The sequence below is a fragment of the Parasteatoda tepidariorum genome, chromosome 9, assembly GCF_982258835.1.
Source record: "Parasteatoda tepidariorum strain Cologne lab strain chromosome 9, Ptep-v5.0, whole genome shotgun sequence".
Taxonomy (NCBI): Eukaryota; Metazoa; Arthropoda; class Arachnida; order Araneae; family Theridiidae; genus Parasteatoda; species Parasteatoda tepidariorum.
Window position 1 is genome coordinate 27,850,561 of NC_141763.1, and position 24,159 is coordinate 27,874,719.

The 24,159-nt window shown below is 29.5% G+C and overlaps 1 protein-coding gene across 2 annotated transcripts; it reads right to left on the minus strand.

Moving 5' to 3' along the window:
- Window positions 1-6,229: 6,229 nt before the first annotated feature.
- Window positions 6,230-16,285, minus strand: LOC107448692 (uncharacterized). 2 transcript variants are annotated; one of them, XM_043044707.3, is made up of 6 exons: window positions 16,139-16,285; window positions 13,860-14,047; window positions 11,383-11,524; window positions 10,420-10,553; window positions 8,314-8,491; window positions 6,230-6,979 (listed from the first exon to the last, which is right to left on the minus strand). In XM_043044707.3, exons 1-6 carry the CDS (start codon window positions 16,154-16,156, stop codon window positions 6,353-6,355), a joined length of 1,287 nt encoding a protein of 428 aa, XP_042900641.2. In that variant the 5' UTR covers window positions 16,157-16,285; the 3' UTR covers window positions 6,230-6,352. The 2 variants fall into 2 exon arrangements, with proteins under 2 accessions (XP_042900641.2, XP_087007262.1); XM_087151136.1 differs by having other exon boundaries at window positions 16,068-16,222.
- Window positions 16,286-24,159: the final 7,874 nt, after the last annotated feature.

Sequence of the window (24,159 nt, forward strand, 5' to 3'; positions counted from 1 at the left end):
TGTGATAATTTTTTTGAAAGTGATTAAAAATATTTTTGAGTGCTTAAAAGGTGCTTATTTTTTGTTAAAAAATCTGGCTACGCAACCTGTTAACAAAATATTTAAATAAAACATAATTTTTTTTATTTATTATTTTATTCAATTTTAATAACAGCCAATCCAACTCTGAATTTAAAATTACTAAGCAACTTCGTAGCCTTGTTATTTAAAACCAAACACAGAAGACAAGGGAATTCCTGGATCAACTATTTTTTGCGTTACTTGGAGACGAAAACCTCTCCCAGTTAACCCAACATCGAGGGGATTTTTAAGTTATTTTTTGTTTTATTTTATTAAAAATATTTTAATAAATTTGTAGTGATTTAAATTGTATTACGTTAATCCATGTAATAATTGCCATCTTGGCGAGATTTCAAATAGTTGCCAAGGGGTGGGCTATTCTAGGATTCTTTCTACCTTCTCTCTAAGTTATTGCCCATACATAACTTGACTCGTTTACTCTCTCAAAAAATATTTCTTAACTTCAGCTAAGATGAACTGTGTGATTTTTTTGGTAATTTTATTTAAATCACATGGACAGTTAACTCCATTATCACTATTTTTCTCAACTCCTGGAAAGAAATACCTTTCCCGTACGTCATACATCAATTAGTCGCAGAAAATCGATAAACTTGCACTACACTATCAGGGTTCTGTCCAGACATTTTGTGAAAGGTCCGTTTTTCGTGAAATTGTGAAAAAATTACATTCTTTCAACCAGGGTCCGCTTTTACAAATGTGTGCAAATAGGGTCCGTTATTGCAAAAAGAAATTTTTTTCAAGGAGTTTTTAAATTGTAAAGACATACAAGATTATGCTTAACACTCTAAAATTATAATTAAAAAAATTAAATTTTAAAAAATAAACAACAATTGCTGCTTTTAAATTAGAGATGATTTGGAATTCAGCCTATACTGCTGAACGCAGAATATTAATTTCGAACGAATAATGGAAGAATCGTCTGCCAAAGACAAAACTTAATTCGTTTACATCCATCTTTCTTGTTTTCTGCCCTGGAAAGGGTTTATTCGATTAACAAAATAATAATGAAGATAAACAAATTTGTGAAGGGTCCGATTAAAAGAAAAATCATTTTGTGAAGGGTCCGTTTTTATGAAAAGATATTTTGTGAAGGGACCGCGTTAACGGACCCAAATTTCTTCTAAACAGACCCCTGACTATCGATACAAAGACACTGTCATATAATACCCGCGTTATCCCGATAATTAAAAAAATCTTAATGAAGCTATTTTTAGCTAGTATACATGCATAAAAGTATATGCGGCATTTTTTAAAAAATTAAGCATCATTGGTGTCAATAATCGATGACGACTTACGCGGTTTTATATGACGAATACAGGGATGCCATAAGGGACTAAAAATGTAAAAAGTAGTAGAAACTCAATTCATTTTTATTTATTTAAAACCTATAATTATTCAATCGTTACTACTACTCAGGGCTAAAGAAAATAGAAGGGCTAGTTCACTCGGCTCTTAGAGCTGAAGCTACGATTTCCCTCCTTATGACGTCACTGTGTCCACAGATCTCTGAGATCGCAAGCATAGATATTATAATAACTTTGCATCTTTCGCTTTGTAAAAATAAGTTCGACTTTTTCTGGTTATTAGCTTTCAAACTTTACGTAATTAACACATTATTTCCGTTCATAGACATAGTTAAAAAAACTTTCTTGGCCATTATATTAAAAAAAATACCATTTTAAACTTATAAAAATGTTTTACTAGTTGGCGAAAATGACACTATAAATACTTTATTTTAAAAAGTTCAGTTTTAACTTTAATTATTAAGAAAAATGAAAGCATATATCGACATATCTACATATTCTTTTATAACAATAAGTTGAGTCAAATTTAGAATCACGGATTTTAAAGTATGCCGTTAATAGCAATTTGTTCATACTTAATCATTTGGAAACAACAACCTTAAACGCTAATTTCTGAAACAAAATAATAATTTAGGTTCATAATGACATTAGAAATTTTACAATTGTTTATAGATATTTAAATTTAAGATGATATAATTTATAGATAAATAAATTTAAGAGAATATAATTTTTGAAAAAAAATCATAAATATTTAGAATAACTACATTAGAAAATATGTAATAAAATTAGGAGAATTCCAACTATATACTATATATTTTATTTCTACTTTTTATTTACATTTTAATTTTCTTTGACTTTATCCATTTTTTACCATGTTTATATAAACTTGCCTTCGTGTATGTCTGTCCGGGTGGAATTTTGTAATCGATTTTAAACTAACTTCCCGACTAGCTACAAACTTCAAATTTAGCACACAGTTCAGAAATGGATGACAATGCATGAAAATGAAGAGAAAAAAGACATGCAAAGTAAAATAAAATTAAAATTTAAAAAAAAAATTATTTTCGAGATTGTCTTTTGTTGTCGATTCCATTATTTCAAATTATTACGTGTCAGGTGAAAAGATTTTTGTTGTCGGAGTATTTTTATTGGCTGAAAAATCACGTGGTAGGATCCAGTTTTTCCTCATTGATTTCCAGATTGTTTTGGTTGTCATCAGCATAAAACTAATGAAAGTCGTAAAGGTATTGTTTTTCTATAAAGATTTTTGTGTCCCTAATTTAAAATAAAAGTTCTATTACTTTAGTAGTGGTCTTGTAGCAGTCTTGACTACTCTTGACTAAGAAAAATGATCTAAATAAAAATATATATTTTTAAGAACCACGTTTTTTGTAGTGAAGAATAATAATTAAAAAATAATAATTTTTTAAAAATATAAAATAAAAATTAAAAAAATCATAGTTTAAAATAAAAAAATTCAAAATAAAAAGTAATATTTTTAAAAACCACGTTTTAGTAGTGGAGAATAATAATTAAGAAAAAAATTGAAAAACGAAAAACGTGGGACGCATGAAATACATAACAGTACATATACACATACATATACACATTTTCTTACATGCACAGCCACATATACATCCACATACATATGCATATACAAAAGCATATTCCACATTCAGATACGATCACAATTACTGATATGCATACACATATTCTCAAGAGCACACATACACACACTAATATAACATTACTGTTATGTATTTCATGCGCCCCACGTTTTTCGTTTTTCAATTTTTTTCTTAATTATTCTCCACTACTAAAACGTGGTTTTTAAAAATATTACTTTTTATTTTTAATTTTTTTCACCTGCCTTTCTTTTTGAAGTAACGAGGCGATTTCTATTTAGATAATGAATTTTTATAAAAGTTCTTAACGACAGAATAAACGTATTGCTGTTTTATATTAACTGTGTCATTTCGGAATCCATTCTTTACATAGTTGTTCATTTACTTTAGGGAACACTCGGAAAATTATATTTTTTCCTTTTGTTTTTCTATCAAAATTTTTTCAAGTTGCAATCGCGCAAACTGGCATTTCGATAATAGTTTTAAATTCTTGTAAATTCACTGCAAAAACTGAGGAAAGTCATTATAGAAAATAACAAATGTCTTAGAATATCTCGCAAAAAGAAATGCTCCAATATTAGTTAGAGCTAGTAAGGCCGAACGCTCCGTTCTTGAAGTAAAAGTGCGAGCTTTGCGCCAAAGTGACGTCACTAGAGAAAATAGGAGGATTGGAGCGGCGAGAGCTACTTCAAAGGAGTGAACCAGCCCTTCTATTCTCTTTAGCCCTGACTACTACTGCGACTTACATTTAAAATTATTTATGCTTCAAACAAAAACCTTAGTATACACCTACATTGGTAAAATGATAACATATGCTAAAAAAAGTTGCTCATTTTAATCTTTTTCATAAAATTTTGAAGTTAATTAGTCTCTTGTGGCAACTCTGCAAATTAGTACTTGGCTTATTTTTTATTTCCTTAAGTACCAAATACCAGTTTTAATCATTATCCTTGACGTAAATAAGACTTTCTCTTAAATGAATTATTACCGTTTCTCCTTGATTTTTATTACTACGGCATAGCTTATTTTTTATCTTCGATTAGTGGCCATTACCATAATTAATCATCATTGGCCTTAATGATGATTACGTTTCTTCTCAGAGAATCAGTACCATTTTTCCTCATTTTGTTTTCCAGTATAATTTTTTTTATTTATTTCAAATACCGTAGATTTTAAATTATTTATCTTTAAAGTAACACCGTTTAGAAGCATAACGATAAGCAAAATAAACACGTAGGTTTCGGATAAATAAATTTAGAAATACTAATTTTATGTCATAGTTCACTTGTACTACCACGATCATGTTGTTTATTCAGATAATCTGCCATAACGAATAAAAAATTATTGAGTATTACAGAATGCTCAATTAGAATTATTAGCTAGCAAACATCGCTTCTTAAAATCTTTCCTTAAGTATCTAATACCAATTTTAATCAGTATCGTTGACGTAAATAATACATTTTCTTAAATGAATTTCTACCATTGATTTTGATTACTAGGGCATAGCTTATTTTTTAACTTCGATTAGTGACTATTACCACAATTAATTATCATTGGCGTTAATGATGATAACGTTTCTCCTCAGAGAATCAGTGCCATTTTTCCTCATTTTGTTTTCCGGTATAATTATTTTTTATTTATTCCAATTACCGTAGATTTTAAAGTTACACCGTTTAAAATCATAACTATAAGCAAAATAAACACGTATGTTTCGGATAAATAAATTTAGAAATACTAATTTTATGACATAGTTCACTTGAGTTATTGAGTATTATACCAGGGCTGATTGTGCTCCGGAAAAAATCCGGATTTCCGGATTTTTCGTTAACAGTGATCCGGAAGTTTCCGGAGATCGAAGGTCCAGACGTTTCGAAAAATCATTGATCACAGAAGTTTCCGGAAACCAAATTTTCAAAGGTGGAACTTAAAAACACAGTTTATTTTATTTGTTTGTAAGGGTGAGCCAGAGAGATACTTTATAAGCTTATATTCATGATTAATATAAATTTTTTATCAGTAAATAGTTGTTAAACTCAAGAAAGAAAGACATATTTGTAAATTTTAATTACTTCTCCAGGTATAGGTATGTGTAAAATTTTAAATATATTTTAAGTAAACTAAGAAATATTGAGAAAAAGGAAGAAAAAAATTTGTTTAAATTTTTTTCTAATTTTTCAATTTAAACTGGGTTTTTTTTCTGTTTTTTTTTTAACTAAAGAAATTTTCCGGAATTTCGACTTGGGCTCACAATCACCCCTGAGTATTACAGAATGCTCAATAAAAAGCTCTTTTAATTAGAACTATTAGCTAGCAAACATCGCTGATGTTATATTGAAAATATTTACAATAACTTATCGTCTATAGTTAAATTTCAAACAATAGCTTCAGATAAAACAATGAGAAAAATTAAGCTTCGTAATTTGTTTTAAGTTATATTCATTTAGCTTCATGTTGAATTTCGTATTTTTATGGTATATCGAATACTCGCACCAGTATACTAACACACACATAAATTTTTGATTTCATTCTATGTATTTTGTACTTAAAATGATCTGTGTTTTTCAATCAAATGATCTGTGTTATCAATGAGATTAAGTTGTTAGTTGTTATAACCTCAAGTTATTTTGCTGCTAAGGTAGTTAAGTGTATTAAATTTTTTTTAAAATAATTTTGTCCACCTCTACCATATACTATAAATTTTAAATTGACATATAAAATTCAGATAGACTATTAGTTGAATTCTGTTGAATTTCGTATTTTTATGGTATATCGAATACTCGCACCAGTATACTAACACACACATAAATTTTTGATTTCATTCTATGTATTTTGTACTTAAAATGATCTGTGTTTTTCAATCAAATGATCTGTGTTATCAATGAGATTAAGTTGTTAGTTGTTATAACCTCAAGTTATTTTGCTGCTAAGGTAGTTAAGTGTATTAAATTTTTTTTAAAATAATTTTGTCCACCTCTACCATATACTATAAATTTTAAATTGACATATAAAATTCAGATAGACTATTAGTCATGATCTTGAATTATGATAAGGGTTTTAAAGAAATCCTTTTAAAATTTGAATTGATGTTCTGTTAAAATTTGAAAATGATAGAAAAAAAATTGCTTTTTTTGTTTTGTTTAGTTTTGAATGTCTAGTGTCCCCTTAAGCCTCAATTTCAATTTGGTTAGACAAGCATTTTATTATCAACTAAAGAGAAAATTATTGTAAACACAAAATTCTCTTTTATTTCGAATCTGTTCAACAGTCAAGAAGGTGACAGTTCTTTATCATTGATGCTTAGTGAGGAAAAATCAAGAAATAAGATTAACTAGGATATAAACTTCAGCCCAGTTCAACAAATGTCTCGTTATCAACCAATGCGTAATTCTTTTCTTTGTAATTCATCAAGTTGACATCCCTTTCTTTTATAACTTGCCGGATCAAGTTTCGAATGCTATTTGGAATGGGATCGATTTGACCAAGTTCACTAAAACCATCATCGAACTTCCACAGGCGTTCATTCAGCAAGTCGTGAGCGTGATTCGGTTTAAAACCCATGTCCAATCTCCACTTGAAATCTCTCTCCTCTTCTCTTCTCATCTCCTCTGCACTCGGGAGAGCTACATCTCCTTTCAGATATTTCAAAAAGACCTTCACTTGCTGGTCATAGACAGGGAATGGCAGGATATATCTGGTCACAGCCCATATGGCCAGTGTTGGGTAGTCAATATGGAATGTATGGAAGTAAAGCGGAGTTATCCTTTGGTCTTGTATCTGTAGATTGCAGCTGGGATCCAGGAAAGAATAATCCACCAGATAACCAGTACATAAGACGATTGCATCACATTCATAAGTTTGCCCATCAATAAGTTCTACCGATGATTTGTTCACACGATTAACTCCTTTTACTTGAATCATATTCTTTGGCAAGGGACACGTTTTCAGCTTTGAATTATGACTCAAAATCACCTAAGAAACAATAAAAAGCATTACTTCATTGGATAAATTTTAATTTCTTATCAACTGGGTGCAGTTTTTAATTCCATCTAGTGTTGCTAATTGTCAAACGGTAAGTCCGCATGTAAAGCGTAAATTCGTTGCGGCTTCCTAGGTTTCCAGCAAGTTAAGAGAAAGCAATATAGTTAGAACTGTGATGGCTTTAAGAACGATAGTGTTTCGATCTTCAATGCCAGCAAGAAATACACCCTCTGCTTCAGATCAATGAATATTAGCTGGCCAGTGAAGCAAAGGCCGTTTTACATGGAGAGAACACTCACACATCACCCATCCATTCGCAGATTGTAATTTTGACCTGATCTAGATCACGATCTTGTCCCCCAAAGATATTGATTTGTTACGGGAACTTTGAGTACTTTTTGACTCCTACAGATTTAGCGCGCACCAGTCATCACTTTGTACACGGTGAGTCCTCGACAGGAAGGGATCGAACACACGATCTCTTGGACATGGATCCAACTCCCTACCAACCAGGCTATCCCAGCGGAAAAATTATAAGCAGTGGTGAATAAAAAAATATTTAAATATCGACGTTTGTCTAATTTTTTTCACCACTTTATTTATTTTTTATTTTATAACTGGCAACCTAATTCTGAGTATGCAGTCCCGCAGTGGACTGATCGTTAAGACTCGGTTCCCAGCAGATCACCGAAGTCAAGCATCACTGGCTACGGTCAGTGTGCGGGTGGGTGACCACTTGAATCAGTCTGCGTAGGGACCGAGGGTGTGCGGTATTGGTCCTCGTTAAACTGTGCTACCGTAAAGTGCTCGACTTCGCGCGCAGGTCGTCGGGCTACCGAAGCGGGGGTGCCATCCCCTCCGCAGAGGATCGAAATTGTGATGGCATGTCTTCGGATCATCCTCCGGGATGTTTCCCAGACCGTCGTCAATAGCCCATTGTGCAGCTCTAGTCAGCTCTAGTGCGACGTAAATTAACAACAACAACTGAGTATGCGACTTAGGATATTTAATTTCGTATCCTTATATTTTATAAGCCAACCTAGGGAATAAGATAATTTTTGGATCAAGCATTGAAACAAGCTACCCTTCGTGGAGAACTTTTTGAAGGAACTAACCCGCATTTATTTTGGTGAGGAAAACCTTCCACAGTTAGCCAGACAGCAAAGCGATTCTAACCCGTCCGTTACCACTGAGAATAGTTTACGTCAGCACAGTTGTCGGTGCGAGCCGGGAACATAATTCGTATCAACCAGCCACCACTGGGATTCGAACCTGGGGTCATACCATTGGGAGGCTAAGGAGTCTGAAAAGTCATTGATTCTCACCTCCTTCGCCACTTCAGCAATTTCAAAACCGATGTCTTCACCAGAAGGTCCAGCTCCCAAAACAGCTACTTTCAAGTCCTTAAATGGAGTATTTTCTCTGTAAGCATGACTGTGCATCATAATTCCTTGGAAGTCATCGATTCCAGGTATTTCAGGCATATTCGGTACGCTATGACGGCTTTAAACGAGAAAAATAAATAAATACATACATCATGGACATTTATAACGCTTGCAAAATAGGATAAACATTGATATCTTACAAAAGTAATACAGGTATTAAAATTTCACTTCAGAAAGACGGAATGCACTGTAAAATATTTAGGTGTATAGCTGACACCATTTTTAATGTTGTGGTAAAGTGAAAATTTTTTTGGAACGGATGTAATCACATATTTTGATTATTCTTTCATTGTTATAGGTTTATTTATATATTTATTCATTTTTCCTTCGTTTTTTATTAATAACACAGATTTTATAAGCATTGAATCAATTCATGGTTTCATTGCATAAATATTCCATTTTGAATTTTTAGGGATATGTTTACACTTTTTTCTTCAAACAATTTTTATTTTATTAATTTAATTTAATTTTTTTGAACGATAAGTTCAATTCTGTACTTGAAAATATATCAGATTTGCAGCTTGAATTAATTGAGTTGCAATCTAACAATCCTCTGAAGCAGTTGTTTTTAAATATGCCAAAGTTTGAGTTCTACAAATCATTACCAAAAGTTGTTTCCAAAACTTAATATCTCACGCCCAGAAAATCGTGTGCTATGTTTGCTCCATCTTATATATGTGAACAAGTGTTTTCAACTATGAACCTTAGAAAAAATCACATCAGAAGTAAACTAACAAACAAGCATTTAGCCTCATTTCTTAAAATAAGCACATCTCATTACAAACCTCAATGTAAGGAACTTTTAAAAATGAAATCGAAATTTCATTCATCTCATTAAATATTTAAATTGAAACTTGTATATCGTTTTTTTTCTTCTTCTTTTTCTTTTTAATTTTTTATGTTAGAAGTTTTTCCTCGGCCCATCCAAATTCTTTTCTCCCGATTTTTTGCCTTCGACCAAAAAAGTTTGCCCATCCCTGCCCTAGATCTCAGAAAATGTGGTATGTGTACACCCTTTATAAGAACCTTTACATCATTTGAGTAGCCGTTTGTCTTAAATAATGTTTGCCATAAACATAAAACATTTTACTGTAGAAGTCATCATTACGTTCACATTCTACTACTACGAATTGTTCCGTTCTGTACACATCCATCTCAGCAGGACTTTACATTCTTTTTCAATGTTCTCATGCGAACTGTTTAATCAGTTAAACACAATCTGCTGTGTACTTCACTAAGCTCAGTTTATGACTTTGAAGGGTCATGTTGCTATTGCTACTGTATTTCCACTTTCCGTTAGGACAAACCCTTATATCAACCTTTTGCGCATCGAGAAATTTTATATGCTGTTTGAAAAAATGTAAACACATAATCATTTATACTTTTTTTTAATTTCCAATGAGCTGCACAATCGGTCTTGCCGATGAGCAGACCTAGTGCGTTCACCAGAGGTGGTATCCATTCTTATAGTACCACCACAATGGGTGAGATACCGTTGGTCTTGTTAATTTGGACGTCTACTTTCTGCCACACTAGAGGGCAGCACCGAGACTCTATTTGGATGCTAAAGTGCACTAGGAATTTAATTTTGCCGGAAATGCCAAGAGCCAATAAGGCACTCCAGGGATCTTTTACATTCCGCATAATCATACGACATGGCCGCTGAGGATTTTCTGCATCCCGAGAATCCGGTGTCTGGGCCGGGGATCGAACCCGCAGACTTGGGCTCAGAAGGCCGACGACAAACCAACTGCGCCACCCACACACAAATCATTTATAGTACGTACTATTATTTGAACATAGTATAATCATTTATACTATGTTCAAATAATTTCTAAAATTCATACAATTATATTTTTAATTATTAAGAAATAAAAATTTTAGGTTTTAGAGTGGTGTATTTTGATGTTACCATATAAGTGTCATTAAAGTGCAAAAGGTTGAAGTGCGTCACTTGGCAACAAAAATAAAGGAAACCGAACTCACCCGTTACATACCATCACTGCATCATACATCTTAGTTTCTCTTTCTTTCGTCACTACATCAGAATATGTGACGCGCCACTTTACTCTCTCATCTGAACTTTTCAATGGTTTAACGTGCATCACCATCTTGTGAAACTAATTATAAAAATTTTAAACAATTGGAGACTTAAATTCAAAATAATAATCAAAGAATATATTAATTTTCCTAAATCAACATGATGCATACAGTGTTTCGCAATGACCATCGATAATACAAATTTTGAAATAATGAAGATCGCCAATTTTCTATAGCTTATATTAGCCACAAATTATTATTTTAAAATTGTTTTTTCTGTGAATAAGAACAGAAAGAATTTTTTGTTCTTTTGATCTTTCCTAACTCTCTTTCAGCATTTTCTTTTATTGAATGAGATGAAAAATTATCTGCAGATTATCTGTTACGAACGTTACGTTTTTAAGGGCTTCCAATACGATAATTGGAAAAGGATCTTCGAAAACTCGTATATTTTACTCGTCTAATTTAATATTTTATGGAACAGAAATTCTAGGCGGAGATACTCTAACACAGGGCTGTCCGACTGCAAAGAGCCCACGGGCCAGAATTCCGGTCACTGATCACCTGGCGGGCCGCAGTTTAAAAAAGTTGAACAATAACCTCTTACACAATAACAATTAATAGTTGAATTATTTATTATAAAACAATGGAACAGAAGGACTATAAAACAATTTGCTTACATTTTAATGGGAAAACAGCCCTGCTCTAACAGATTTTTTTTAAATGATTTGAAAGGTAAAGCGGTGAGTTATCGAATGTTTCTCAGAAACTTTACTATCAGCTTTTTAGTTTTGTTGTTACTCTGGTCATCTTAATAATTCAGCGGGACAATAAGATATTAGAGACAAGACTCCTAGAGGAAAGCATCCAAGATATTAGAAAGGGTAAACAGGTTTAACTTTAACTTACATTAATATGATTATGCAGGTCAAAATGCTCAGAATAATCTCGTAAGTACTGCAGTACTTGTGTATGGTGAATATAAGAGCAGCCACCGTGGTGTGGAAATGGAAAATCTGGAAAGGCCATTGTCTCTTTTGGTATGTTCGTTCTGGAAAAAAAAAATTGTAAAACATATTTCTTAAATTCACAAAACAATCAAAACTAAGTGAAATTTCAATATTTTTTTTCTTCACAATTTGACATAAAATCAGAGATTTCGAAATACTTTTCAAGTACATCGAAAATAATTAAACTTTTTTTTTGTTAAATGTAAAGAGTATCTGAGCCTGAAATTCTTCACAGATATGTTTGAAACTTCGAAAACTATTTCAACAGTTTTAAAACTGACAAAATATAATAATGTTTCAAAAAAAAAACTTAAAAACTAGCTATAAAAATACAAAAATTTACTTAAATTTTTTTTTTTTTTTTATAGATTGCATTATAACAGTCGTGAAATAAATTTAAATCCCGACTGACGTTTTTCGATTAATATAAAATACCGGAAGTAAAAACATTTTCTTTCCACCTTTATTTCAAGAGAAGTAAACTATCATTGTCAACAATTAAAATACGAAGATTTGCTAGTCATACTTACATAAGTGTTAATCAAAAGTAGTAGTACGTACGCTGTCTTCGTCGTTATGTATGTATAAAAAAAATTTAAATATCCTGTTCTGTCTACCAGTATTTTAAATTATTAATTCTAAATAAATAAAAGAAAAATTCGAGAGAGGTTTTTCAACAAGTTTGTATTATTAATAGATAAAACTAAGGTGTAAAAAAGATTGTACTACTGTAATATGATTGTCGAAGTGAATATCGTGGGTGTGAAATGTTGGCAAAATTATCCTCTTAACAAATGCAGACCTGCAAACTACTACGATTTTTGTAAAATATTTTATAGAGTAGTAGACATTTAAATACTAAAGCTTTCAGAATTTTTGGTAATTCAGCCAACATTTTAAGAGCCACGTAGAGATCCCAGGAGTGACTAAAAATGTAAGAAGTCTTAAAAGTAGAACATGTACGAAACTCTTTTTCATATTTATTTATTTAATCTATTTAATTTCAAAATCGTAACTACCACCATGACTTACATTGTAAATTGTTCATATTTAAGACAAATTTTTTTTCTTCTTCTTTGTATTCACTTTGAATGCTAAATTGAAAGAAATGCGTTAGAAAAAATTTCTACTTGACCATATTCATTAATTTGTAAACCATATTCATTAGTTGTCACCACTTTTTTCATTTTTAATTGCTCATGGCATCCTTGTTTATGAGATTTTTTTAAGATAAAAATTTGTTAACATAAATTACTCCAAATGATTAGAACTTCTTGATTAAAGTAACAAGATTTTTTAAAAATTTTTTTTGAAGTGTTCAGAATGCAGACATATGTTAAGCCAGAATATATGATTCTATAAGTCAGTGTTTCCCAAAGTGTGGTACGCGTACCCCCAGGGGTACGGGAACAGTTTAGAGGGGGTACGCGTTCTTATGAGAAATATCTTGCAACGAACGAAAGTTTTAAAAACTTTTATTCAAAAACAAAGCTAGCCATGAAAATTTACGATTACGTATTTTTCTATTGGCTACTTTTTGCAGAGTTAACAGTTAATATTTAGTGGTGTCAACAGCTAGTTGTGACTTTTAACTTTCGTGCAATTTTTTATGGTAAAAAATACAGTCATTTTTTTATCAGTGGTACACAGTGTTACGAAAAATTTAGAAGGGGTACACAAAAGTCATAAGTTTGGGAAACACTGCTATAAGTAATGTCAAAATACAGTTCACCTACCTAAAATCTTCTGAGTCTGATCTAATAAATTTTCTGAGTGTTGTAATATTCTGAAGAAATGTATCATTTACATTTTATTACATATCTACCCAACCAGCCATACATTACAGCTTTCACTGAAAGATCTTATTAGGAGACTCTGATAAATTAAAATTTCAAAAAAGTTAAAAGTGGTAGTAAATGTCTAATAAAGTGCTGCGAATAATTTCAGATTTAACTTAATTTACTTGCAATTTAATATAATTTCGATAAACTTGCAACAGGACTAACAACTATTATGATTTTTGTAAAATATTTCATACAGGCAAAATATTTTGGAAATCTTGGCAACATTTTATAGAATCTAACGACAAAAGAACTAGAACAAAGTGACCTTTACTATGAACGTTTAAATCATTTCCGTGTAGTGGTGTGGAAAGTTACTTATTTACAAAAGAAAGAAAAACAACATCTAAAAATAAACTTAGCGACCATTAATACTGTTTTTCCGAAAAGCGTAGGAAGTTTAGCAGCCCTGTTGCACTCATTTTTTCAAAAAGTCTAAAAACGTTGAAAATGTAGCTTTTCCCTATCTTGTAATAAACTCTTCATTTATGCAGTTTTAGTTGTGAAGCTAACATCATACATCAGTGATACATACAATAGGTTTTTATAGATGCTTGATTCATTTCGTAAACCATATTCATCAGAGCCAACTTTTTCCGAATAATTCCATATACCTCCTGTGTAATGCTTCTGCTCGAAAGCATCGAACTCAAAGTGGTCCGGATCCGATAATAAATGTCTCACTGCACATAAGCCAGCTGCACCTGCACCTATAACAACTACCTGAAAAAAGCATATATATATATATATATATATATATATATATATATATATATATATATATATATATATATATATATATATATATATATATATATATATATATATATATATATATATATAAGTTCAAAATGAAGAATAAAACAAAGAAAAATTATAGACATATGAAAAAAAGGGGGTGGGAAATAATAAGTAAAAAAATAACAAACAACATTTTATTAAAAAAAAAATGAAATGTTAATTAAAAAACCGGAAAAAAAGCCGGAAAAAAAAGATATAATCTTTTCTTCAGCCCACACGATTATATCCGCAAAACAGAGTGCTTTCTGATATTGTATCAATAAAGCCAAAGCAAAATATATTAATATAATAGTGTGAGGAGCACTCAAAAAATGGCTTTGAGATTTTTGGCTTTATTGATACAATATCAGAAAGCACTCTGTTTTGCGGATATAATCGTGTGGGCTGAAGAAAAGATTATATCTTTTTTTTCCGGTTTTTTAATTAACATTTCATTTTTTTTTTAATAAAATGTTGTTTGTTATTTTTTTACTTATTATTTCCCACCCCCTTTTTTTCATATGTCTATAATTTTTCTTTGTTTTATTCTTCATTTTGAACTTATCTAATGAGTGCTGTTTATTTGCAGCTTAAGCGCAATAAATGATACTTATTGTTTTTCTTAACTTTCTTAGTGTTTTCTTATATTTATTTATTTATTATATATATATATATATATATATATATATATATATATATATATATATATATATATATATATATATATATATATATATATATATATATATATATATATATATATATATATATATATATATATAAGGGTGTCTCAGTTAAGCGTTTCAGAATTTCTAAGATGGGTAGTGGGCATCCTGACGACTCGAAATCATATAGTAATGTGGGGTCGGAAATGCTTTCCTGAAGCTGTGACGTACACAGAAGCACCATAAAGAAAAGAGACCGTAAGTGAAAAATCGCTATAGTAATACATTGAAAAAATTATATGGTACATGGGCCAAAGTAAGTGTTCGAAGTTTCTGCCTCCGGCTACAATGTACACCTCACATCTGCGGCGCATGGACATTCGAACATTCTGCAATACTCCAGGCATATCTCGCAGGCAGCTACTGCGATTCTTGCAACCAGCATTATCAACAGGGGTGTCATAAACCAATGTTTTCATATGACTCCAAAAATCAAGACATGATATGTCGGGTGACCGAGGAGGCCATATAATTTTTTCAATGTATTATTATAGCGATTTTTCACTTACGGTCTCTTTTCTTTATGGTGCTTCTGTGTACATCACCGCTTCAGGAAAGCATTTCCGACCCCACATTGCTATATGATTTCGAGTCGTCAGGATGCCCACTACCCATCTTAGAAATTCTGAAACGCTTATCTGAGACACCCTGTATATATAAAGTATGATAAAAATATATGGAAAATAATAAAAATTAATGAAAAAAGGAAGAAAAATGAAATATTTTTAAAAAATATTAAAAAATATATCTATATTGAAAAGCTGCAAAGCAAAATAATGAAAATATATAATCTCTTCATCAGCTCACACGATTATCCGCAAAAAAAGTACTTTCTAATATTGTATCAATATAGCAAGGCAAAATATATCAATACAACAGTGTGAGGAACACTCAAGAAAATTGAAACGAAAACAGAACATATTAAGTAATAAATGTATACGAAATAAAACATATGAAGCAAAAAACAGAAATTACAGAACAAAACACAAAACGAAATCTGTAAAGCAAGTAGCGAACTTATTAAAATTTCAATAAAGAAAGAAATACGCTATCATACACAAAAATGATAATTAAAAAGCTTAAATAAGGAGCATTCATGAACTAATTAGCTATTATCTTAAGACAATGTCGGACCGCCTCTCTCTCTCATGAAATAATTATAGATTTAATTTATTTATTATGGTAGTTACAATCATTCTTAATTATCTAAAGATGAACTACAAAAGAAAACGTTTTACTTTAAGTATAAAATAAAATCTTCCGAAAAAATTGGCAGCTATATGAATTTTGTGTGTGATATTCCTCTTACCTTCAAACGTGACTCCATTGATGATATTCTTTAATTAAGTAAATAAAATCACATGTTTCCGGAATTGAGAGGATGTAACTTTATCAGTATGTGTAATATATCCACTTTTATCAAAGGAGACAATTTTTAAGAAATCACTATCTTTAACGAGTAGGTTGCGAAAAAAGATAATAGCTGATTAGAAGATCAGACGATACGGTATAGCTTTGCAGTCGACCTCAAAAATCGGAAATTGCAGAAAGGATATGACAAAATAATAACAAAACGTGTATACTAAACAATATTTATTTAAGCAGTAAATGCTTTGGAAGATTTTACATGGTAAAACTGTTGGCTTAAATTGAAAGATCGTGCTTGAAATCTTAAGAAATTGTATTTTTTTTACCCGTTGAAATTTTGCATTGACCAAAACAGACGTAAGTTTAAAGCTTCTTTCCATTTTTAAATACAATATAATTCTAAAAGCATTCGCGTATAAATATTACAATCCAATTGCTATTATTAAAACTAGAATTTTTTTTTTACTTCCTCTCCTCATTTTGGTCCATCCGATCTTAGCATGGGTAAAAATGACATCATTTCTAAAAAGCTTCAATCATGATCTTTTAACAGTTAAGCCATGTAAAATCTTTCAAAACATATGCTGCGCAAAGAAAATGTTTTTACATAGAGTTAAGATTGAAAAGTATTCCTATTATTTTGCCACCCATCTGTATACTCTGCTCAACTTTCCATGTAAAAGCCGAAATAGATTGATTTTATTTTCTATATAAGGAACTAAATGACGAAATTTTTCAGGTAGGAACCTGAAATTATTATAGGTGGGTTAAAAAACATAAATAAATAAAAAACACGGCAGCTTATATTTTTATGCAAGTAATCAGTAGATAACAATTAGTTTGAGGGACATGTCGGCCTAAAACTTTATGTCCGAAATTGGCATTCATTAACCCTTAGACGCAGATTTTTTTTTCAAATGTACTTTTTTTTATTATTTTGTATTAATTTATGTCAAAATAAATTAAAAATATTGTATTTAGCATTTTAATAATTTATAGTTTAGAAAAACAACATGTAACACCGGTGTATTTCTTTTTTTGAATTAAAGGTAAAATCTTCCAAACAATAATTTTTCAAATTTGCACTTAATTATTTAAATATAAGAGAAACAATTAATTCATCAGTGTAATCTCTTTTGTTTACAAAAATCAATAACTGATAAATTTTGCACACGAATGGAAAACAATAATTTTTTAAATTTTTTTTTTAATTTTATATTTTAGTACAAATATAATTCCGATAATTTAACCTCTTTTTCAATAAGTATCGGACTGTTTTTTTAATAGATAATTAAAAACGATCAAAAATATATTTGCTTGTATTTAAAGCGTCCAGAAAAAAAATTAAAGAGACACCGGTATCGTATTTAGGGTCAAAGGCTAATATTTTTTGTTTTTTTAATCCATCATTCTTGACATTTGTTTATTTAAAATGAATTATCCAGCTTTTTTTTTTTAGTCATTACAAAATAGATTGTATGATTTTTCTTTTATTGCATAATCGTTGTGTTTTTGAGGTTGGCTGCTTTTTTCTACTTTTTTTTAAGGGTTATCTATAACTTCTTTTGAGTTAAGAGAACTCGAAAGTTTTTTATTGTGTTTTTGGGAATATTTTTTCCACCACCAACTTGTATCGAAGGGATTTATTTAGTTTAGGCGTTCTAACCACGTCATCTTTGATTTAATATTAAATTTAAACCACAAACTTTTGATGATACATCATAATTGCCTTTCAAAAAATTTAGAATTAAAAAAAAAGGCTTTGCTTTATTACAGTTTGGAAAAAACAGATTATAACTTAAAGCTTTCCTTCTATTATTTTCTCAAAACTTGAGAACAATGTACAGTTATGAGTTTAATGTTTGTTTGTAATTTTTTAAATGTACAGTTATTTTTATTTAAACCTATGAAAACCGATTCGTAACCAGAAGATATTTGATGCTTACAAGGGTGGTTAACTAGACAGGTTTCACTGTATCCTCAATAAAACAAATCAGTCCTTGGAACTAATGCATATAAATAAAAAAAATTCATTATCTATAATTAATTATTATCCGGAAAATGTTTGATGCTTACAAGGGTGGTCAACTAGACAGGTTTCACTCTATCATTAATAGAAAAAAAATCAGTCCTTGGAATTAATGTAATAGAAAAAAAAACTAATTCATTACTAATTACTATCCGGAAAATGTTTGATGCTTACAAGGGTGGTCAACTAGACAGGTTTCACTGTACCATTAATTAAAAAAAAAAAATCAGTCCTTAGTACTAACGTATAAAAAAAAAAACTAATTCAATTCCAATAATTATTATGCGGAAAATGTTTGATGCTTACAAGGGAGGTCAACTAGACAGGTTTCACTGCATCATTAATAAAAAAAAATCAGTCCTTGGAACTAACGTATAAAAATTATTAATTATTAACCGGAAAATGTTTGATGCTTACAAGGGTGGTTAATTAGACAGGTTTCACTGCATCATTAATAAAAAAAAAATCAGTCCTTGGAACAAACGTATAAAAATTATTAATTCATTACCAATAATTAATTATTAACCGGAAAATGTTTGATGCTTACAAGGGTGGTCAACTAGACAGGTTTCACTGTATCATTAATAAAAAAATGAGTCGTTAGAACTGTGTATAAAAAAAAAACTAATTCATTACCAATAATTTATATTTATTAACACAAGTAAATGAGATGAGAAAATGTACACACAGACAGACACAACGAACGGAATGTGACATACAAAAAAGAGAAATCTCAGCTTGTCCATTCAAACTTAGTTGCACCTTCACAAAATATCACCTTCAATCCATAATTTTATACTCCTACTAATTCATTTCTATAAATATTTCAAATTTGTACTAAAGTCAAAGACCACTTTATGGAAATATTTATAAAGATATCAAATCTAGTACAAATATACTTTGGTCACTAATTTTCCAAAAAATTCATTTTATTTTATTATAACTAATAATATTGAATGTTAAGAAGAAGTAACACACACCAAAAAATTTCATTTAAGAAATTTCAAGAATTTTCAGTTTCAGTTCATATTAATTAAAATTTGTATGTGAAGCCAATAATGAATACAATTATTTATACCTCTTGTGATATGTAAAAAATCAAGTTTAGCTTTCTTCTGGGAAATTATAAATTTATACAAATATTAATAGTGAATACTGTGGCTAATGCTGCTAGAGAGGAATTGATACAAAGTGTCACTTGATTTTTTTACAGAGTTTTTAACTTCGGAAATTATATATAAAATTTATTTTGTCTATTACAAAGTAATTATTAAGTTATAAATTATCAAAAACTAAAATGTTTACTTTGAAGGCATTGCGAAAGTTCAATACATCCTCTAGACCAGGGGTTTCCAACTTACATGAGGCCAGGGGCCACAATTAAGAACACAAATCAAACGGCTGGTCGCAACTTTATCAAAATTTTATGTTTTAACAATATTTAGTTGCATATTAAAAAATTCGGGCTACAATAACTTTAATGTGCACCTATGTATTAAACAATTAATGTGCAACAGATATCTAATTGATATAAAACTTTAAAAAGGTTGGTATTAAAACTTACATAGTAGCACACAAAATGTTCAATGAGAAAATTAAGGTTTGTCTGCTGCAACCACTAGAGAATAGATATTTAAATTTCAAAATTTAGAAACGTGTGTGTAAATATTTTCGTCCAAAATGAGTGATTTCAGAAAGTTAAATCGGAGAATTTCTTCGAGAAAATTTCTGATATACCCATGCTAAATTATTTTCACAAAATACAAAAAAATGAAATAAAGAAGAGCAACATACATGATTATTTTTGTATTTGAATAAATATTTTCTTGGATGCAAAACCTGAGAAATAAATTTTTTTGCATCGTTGGTATTATTAAATTTCACAGAAACGAAGAAATTAGATTTTTATTAACGAGAAAAGTATTCTAAACGCATACAGATTTTTTACGAAAATTGTCGGTAGAAAAATTAAAACTAATATATTTAAGTTCGCAGGCCGCCAGTTGGAAACCACTGTTCTAGACAAAGAAAAAAGGTTACATCAATTGGTGAATTTTCTCCTTAATTGGAAACTATAATATTTACATTTTAACAAGACTAAAACTTAGATTACAAAAATAGTATAAAAATCCAATTGTTTTCAATAATAAATTCAAAATTTCCTGCATAACTCTGTCTTTCATAAATATATTTTAAGATAATTGTTTTGTTAATTAAAATTTGAATGATAAATTGCTTTAGAATTTTTTTTTGCAGGGGGGGATATTAAAAAATTATTCTTTTAAACTTTTTTTGTTATTGCGCATTTGGCAAAATTTTGGTGATTCTTCACAAACCCTTTTTTGCTTAGGCTTACATTTTCAATAATTTATAACTCCACTAGCAATGTGAAATAGACAAATCTTTAAAAAATTATTCACAACTAAAACAACTGTAAAAAAAAAATATTCAGCTTGATTTGCACTTGACACTTAGGGTATCTTACTTGCATAATTAAACAATATTAAAAACAATTTTCAAAAAATTTATTTTAAACGTTTATATAAGAGAGCAGGAAATAGGTATTACTGAAATGAAATACCAATGAGAAATCTTAACAAATTTTAGAGAGAAAAAATTTAAGACAATTATTGAACATATTTTTTTTTAACACAATTACTATACAACTGTGACTTTTGTTTTAAACAAAAAATTCCTGATATCTCAATATTTCATAATTGTTTAAAGGTAAACTACATGACATAAATCACATTCCAAAAACTCATACCGAGCAATTACACTTTGTTATATATAATACAGACCTGCTAACCTCAGAAATAGAAAAGGCATGAGACTTTTGAAGACCACAGCATAGTGTAACAAACTAAGTACTAGAAATTTAAAAAATTAGCTCACACATTCTTTTAATTGAATGTATTTAAGTAACTTTCTTTATAAACAACAAAATAATAAATTAATTTATTGTGTTAAAACAGAATGAGTAACTGATTTAAGCATTCCTATGAAGCCTTATATCAAAATTTTCTGAAAATCCCTGGTTTGCCTTCACTGTCAACAAATTCTCTAAAGACTTATGATAAAAAAGGGCATCGGATCTGTGTCAAGTTCAATACTGAATTTTTAAAACATCAAGAAATGAGTTAATCATTTATCTAAAACAGAAAAACTACCAGCAAAAAAATCTGCGTTAAAAAAAAAGAAATAATTGAAAGATTATTCAAATTTCAGAATCATTTATTTTAACGAGCTAAGATATCACTCTTTTTTCTCCTTAGACTGTTTTTCAAAGGTTCTGCTGTAAGTCGTAATATAAAATTATGCTTTTTTATAACTGCTTTGAGTTTGCAACTGCTACTTGTAAGTCAAGTTTAGCTTATCCAAAGACAGTGGTGTCTATGTTTATTTTGAAAAGCCACAGTTTGTGAAAATGAAAAGCGTTTGTGGTCTAATTTTTTAATATTTAAAACTTACTGCAATGCTGCATTACTTGGGCTCATAAAAATTTGCAAAAACTGAGAATAAGGGCAGTGATTTTGATAATTTTCATCCAGGTGGAAAAATGTCGCCAAATTGACAATTTTTTAAAAAAATTCAATAATTTTTTAAATATTTAACTTATTTATTTGTTCTAAAGACCAGATAATTCTTCACGGCAAGTTTATACAGATAGTTTAAAATCATTGCATTGCTCTAAGGCACTTAAACTATGGCTTTTTTGTTTACCTTGGCAACAGAGCTTTGAAAAACATTGTTGAAAGAGGAATATGCTCTGTAAAAAGCAGTATTATAGTTATATAGCAGTATTATATATTTGTTTGTTTGATTGAGGTCGAACACAAAAGCCAGAGTTGGCAGGTCTGTATTACATAATTGTATTTTAACTGATTTGTCTTTTTTTTTAAGTCAGTTTTCATTAAGGCTAAATGGGTTACATAGGCTTTAAAAAAAACATAGAGAGTATTACTCTTATTTTACATTTATAAGACTGCGTCTAGTTTGCAAACTACCTGGTTTGTTATAAGTTAATTATTGTTTCCAAGAATGGAATAATTTAAATATGGTAAACATAAAGACTTCTTTAGTTATCAGACTCCCAAATGCTGGAAGCAATTTACTCACTCTTGGAAATTTACCAAAAGTAAGACACAGCAGTAAAATTAGATGGTTAAAAGTACCCAACATTTTGCATTTGTTTTCTAGTGATTTGTATGTAATTAGGTGTCATAATAACCCAGGTTCTTTTACACTCTCATGCAGAAATTGAAATCGCATATTGAAGTTTTCGGCATAAAAGTAACCTCACTTGTGCTAGTTAACGTCAAAATAGTCATGTTATTTTTATAGATTAATATTTATAGCTAATAGGTGAGAATTTTAATAGTTATTGAACAAAAGATTTAAAAAAAAGAAAAGAAATGTATGACGACTTGTATACAAAAGTACAAAATTCAGTAAAATTTAAAACATGTACTGCCACATATCATTTGTTCAATCACTGGATAATTCTGACTAGGGGTGTGCAAAATTTCGAAAAGACTAATGCATTACTTTGATTGACATAAAACTTTTAAAAAACACACTTGACATGTTGTAAAACAAATGCTTTTTTTAAAAAAAAAAATATCAAAACCTATGTAACCCTTTAGCTTATTCTTGCTCTTTTCAACATTGGCCCATGTTCTCAAGATTTGCAAGCTGAAGTTGCTCAAGTTACACCTTAAAGTAAAAGAATATTTGTAGAGGAGCTACTTTGCTATCTGTACAGTTGTGAACATTAATTGTTGAAGGTTAACTATATAAAAATAAAAACTTTAAAACAATTATACAGAGACCAATTAACACAGATGTTTTAAACAAGTTTTACAACTAATATTAATTTATTTTTAGAAGGCCTCTGAAAAAAGTTCATTTACTCTAATGCTTCTCCGTTATATAGCAAAATAAATTTTGTGAAGACTTTTTTCCTCACATGTACTATTTATAAACCAAACTTTAATCTTACGATTATTATAAAAGCAACTTCTATAACTGTACAATTTTGCACATTAGCTGTCCAATGATAAAGTAAAAATAAAAAATTATACAGAGGCAATTTTTACAGCTGTTTCAAATTTTAAAACATAGATATTAATTACTTTACCTTTCTACAGGTGCTTAAATTTTTTATTTTTTTTTATTGTTTGTATGCTTTTTCTGTTATATACCAAAATAAGTTTTAAGAAAAAAAAAGTTTTTTCTCTTTAAGTGTATTATTTTTAAATATGTTAAAAAAAAAAGAAATTTTTTGTATGATTTTTTATCAAGTTGCTATTTTTGATGTGAAAAAAATATTTCAGATAACTTTTAGCTGCTCTGAAAAGATAATACATCTCAAAACTCCACTGTTGAAACTTTTTTCTTTTAAAAAAATAGCAACTTACTCAAATGATATCGATTTAAGTCAAATTGTCTACAATATATAAAGTCATTCTTAATGAAAAATAGCTACTTCTGTAACTTTTTGCATTTAAAAAACAAAATAACTGAAGTCAGAAGAACTGTTTTGATAAAAAATACATTTAACACACATATAATTTAGACCATCTGTCTAAAATTAAATCTGATTGAAAATACTTTAAGTTGCAAATAAATTTGGTCAAACACCATTCAAACTCAACATAAATCATCAGTAAAATACATACATGATCCTTCAAACATTTCAGATAATAAAAGAATGTATTGAGAATATAAATTTATAAATGATTTTTAAAATAAAGTATGTCTTAATAAAATAGATTAATACATATAATTATATATATGGAAAAAAATCAAAATTAAAATCATAAAGAGCAATAGATTATATAAAATAAACTTTAAAATTCCACAAAGTGTCTAAACATTCATTAAATAATAAATTTCAATAGCATTATTTCCATAGAAACAAAATCTTTGGA

What these genes read in the sequence shown, in the direction of transcription:
- LOC107448692 (XM_043044707.3), bottom strand. An exon ending in GCAGTGATGGTATGTAACGG is followed by an intron (nt 8,492 to 10,419) that starts GTGAGTTCGGTT and finishes TCTCGTTTAAAG; the next exon opens with CCGTCATAGCGTACCGAATA. An exon ending in TTGCTGAAGTGGCGAAGGAG is followed by an intron (nt 6,980 to 8,313) that starts GTGAGAATCAAT and finishes ATTGTTTCTTAG; the next exon opens with GTGATTTTGAGTCATAATTC.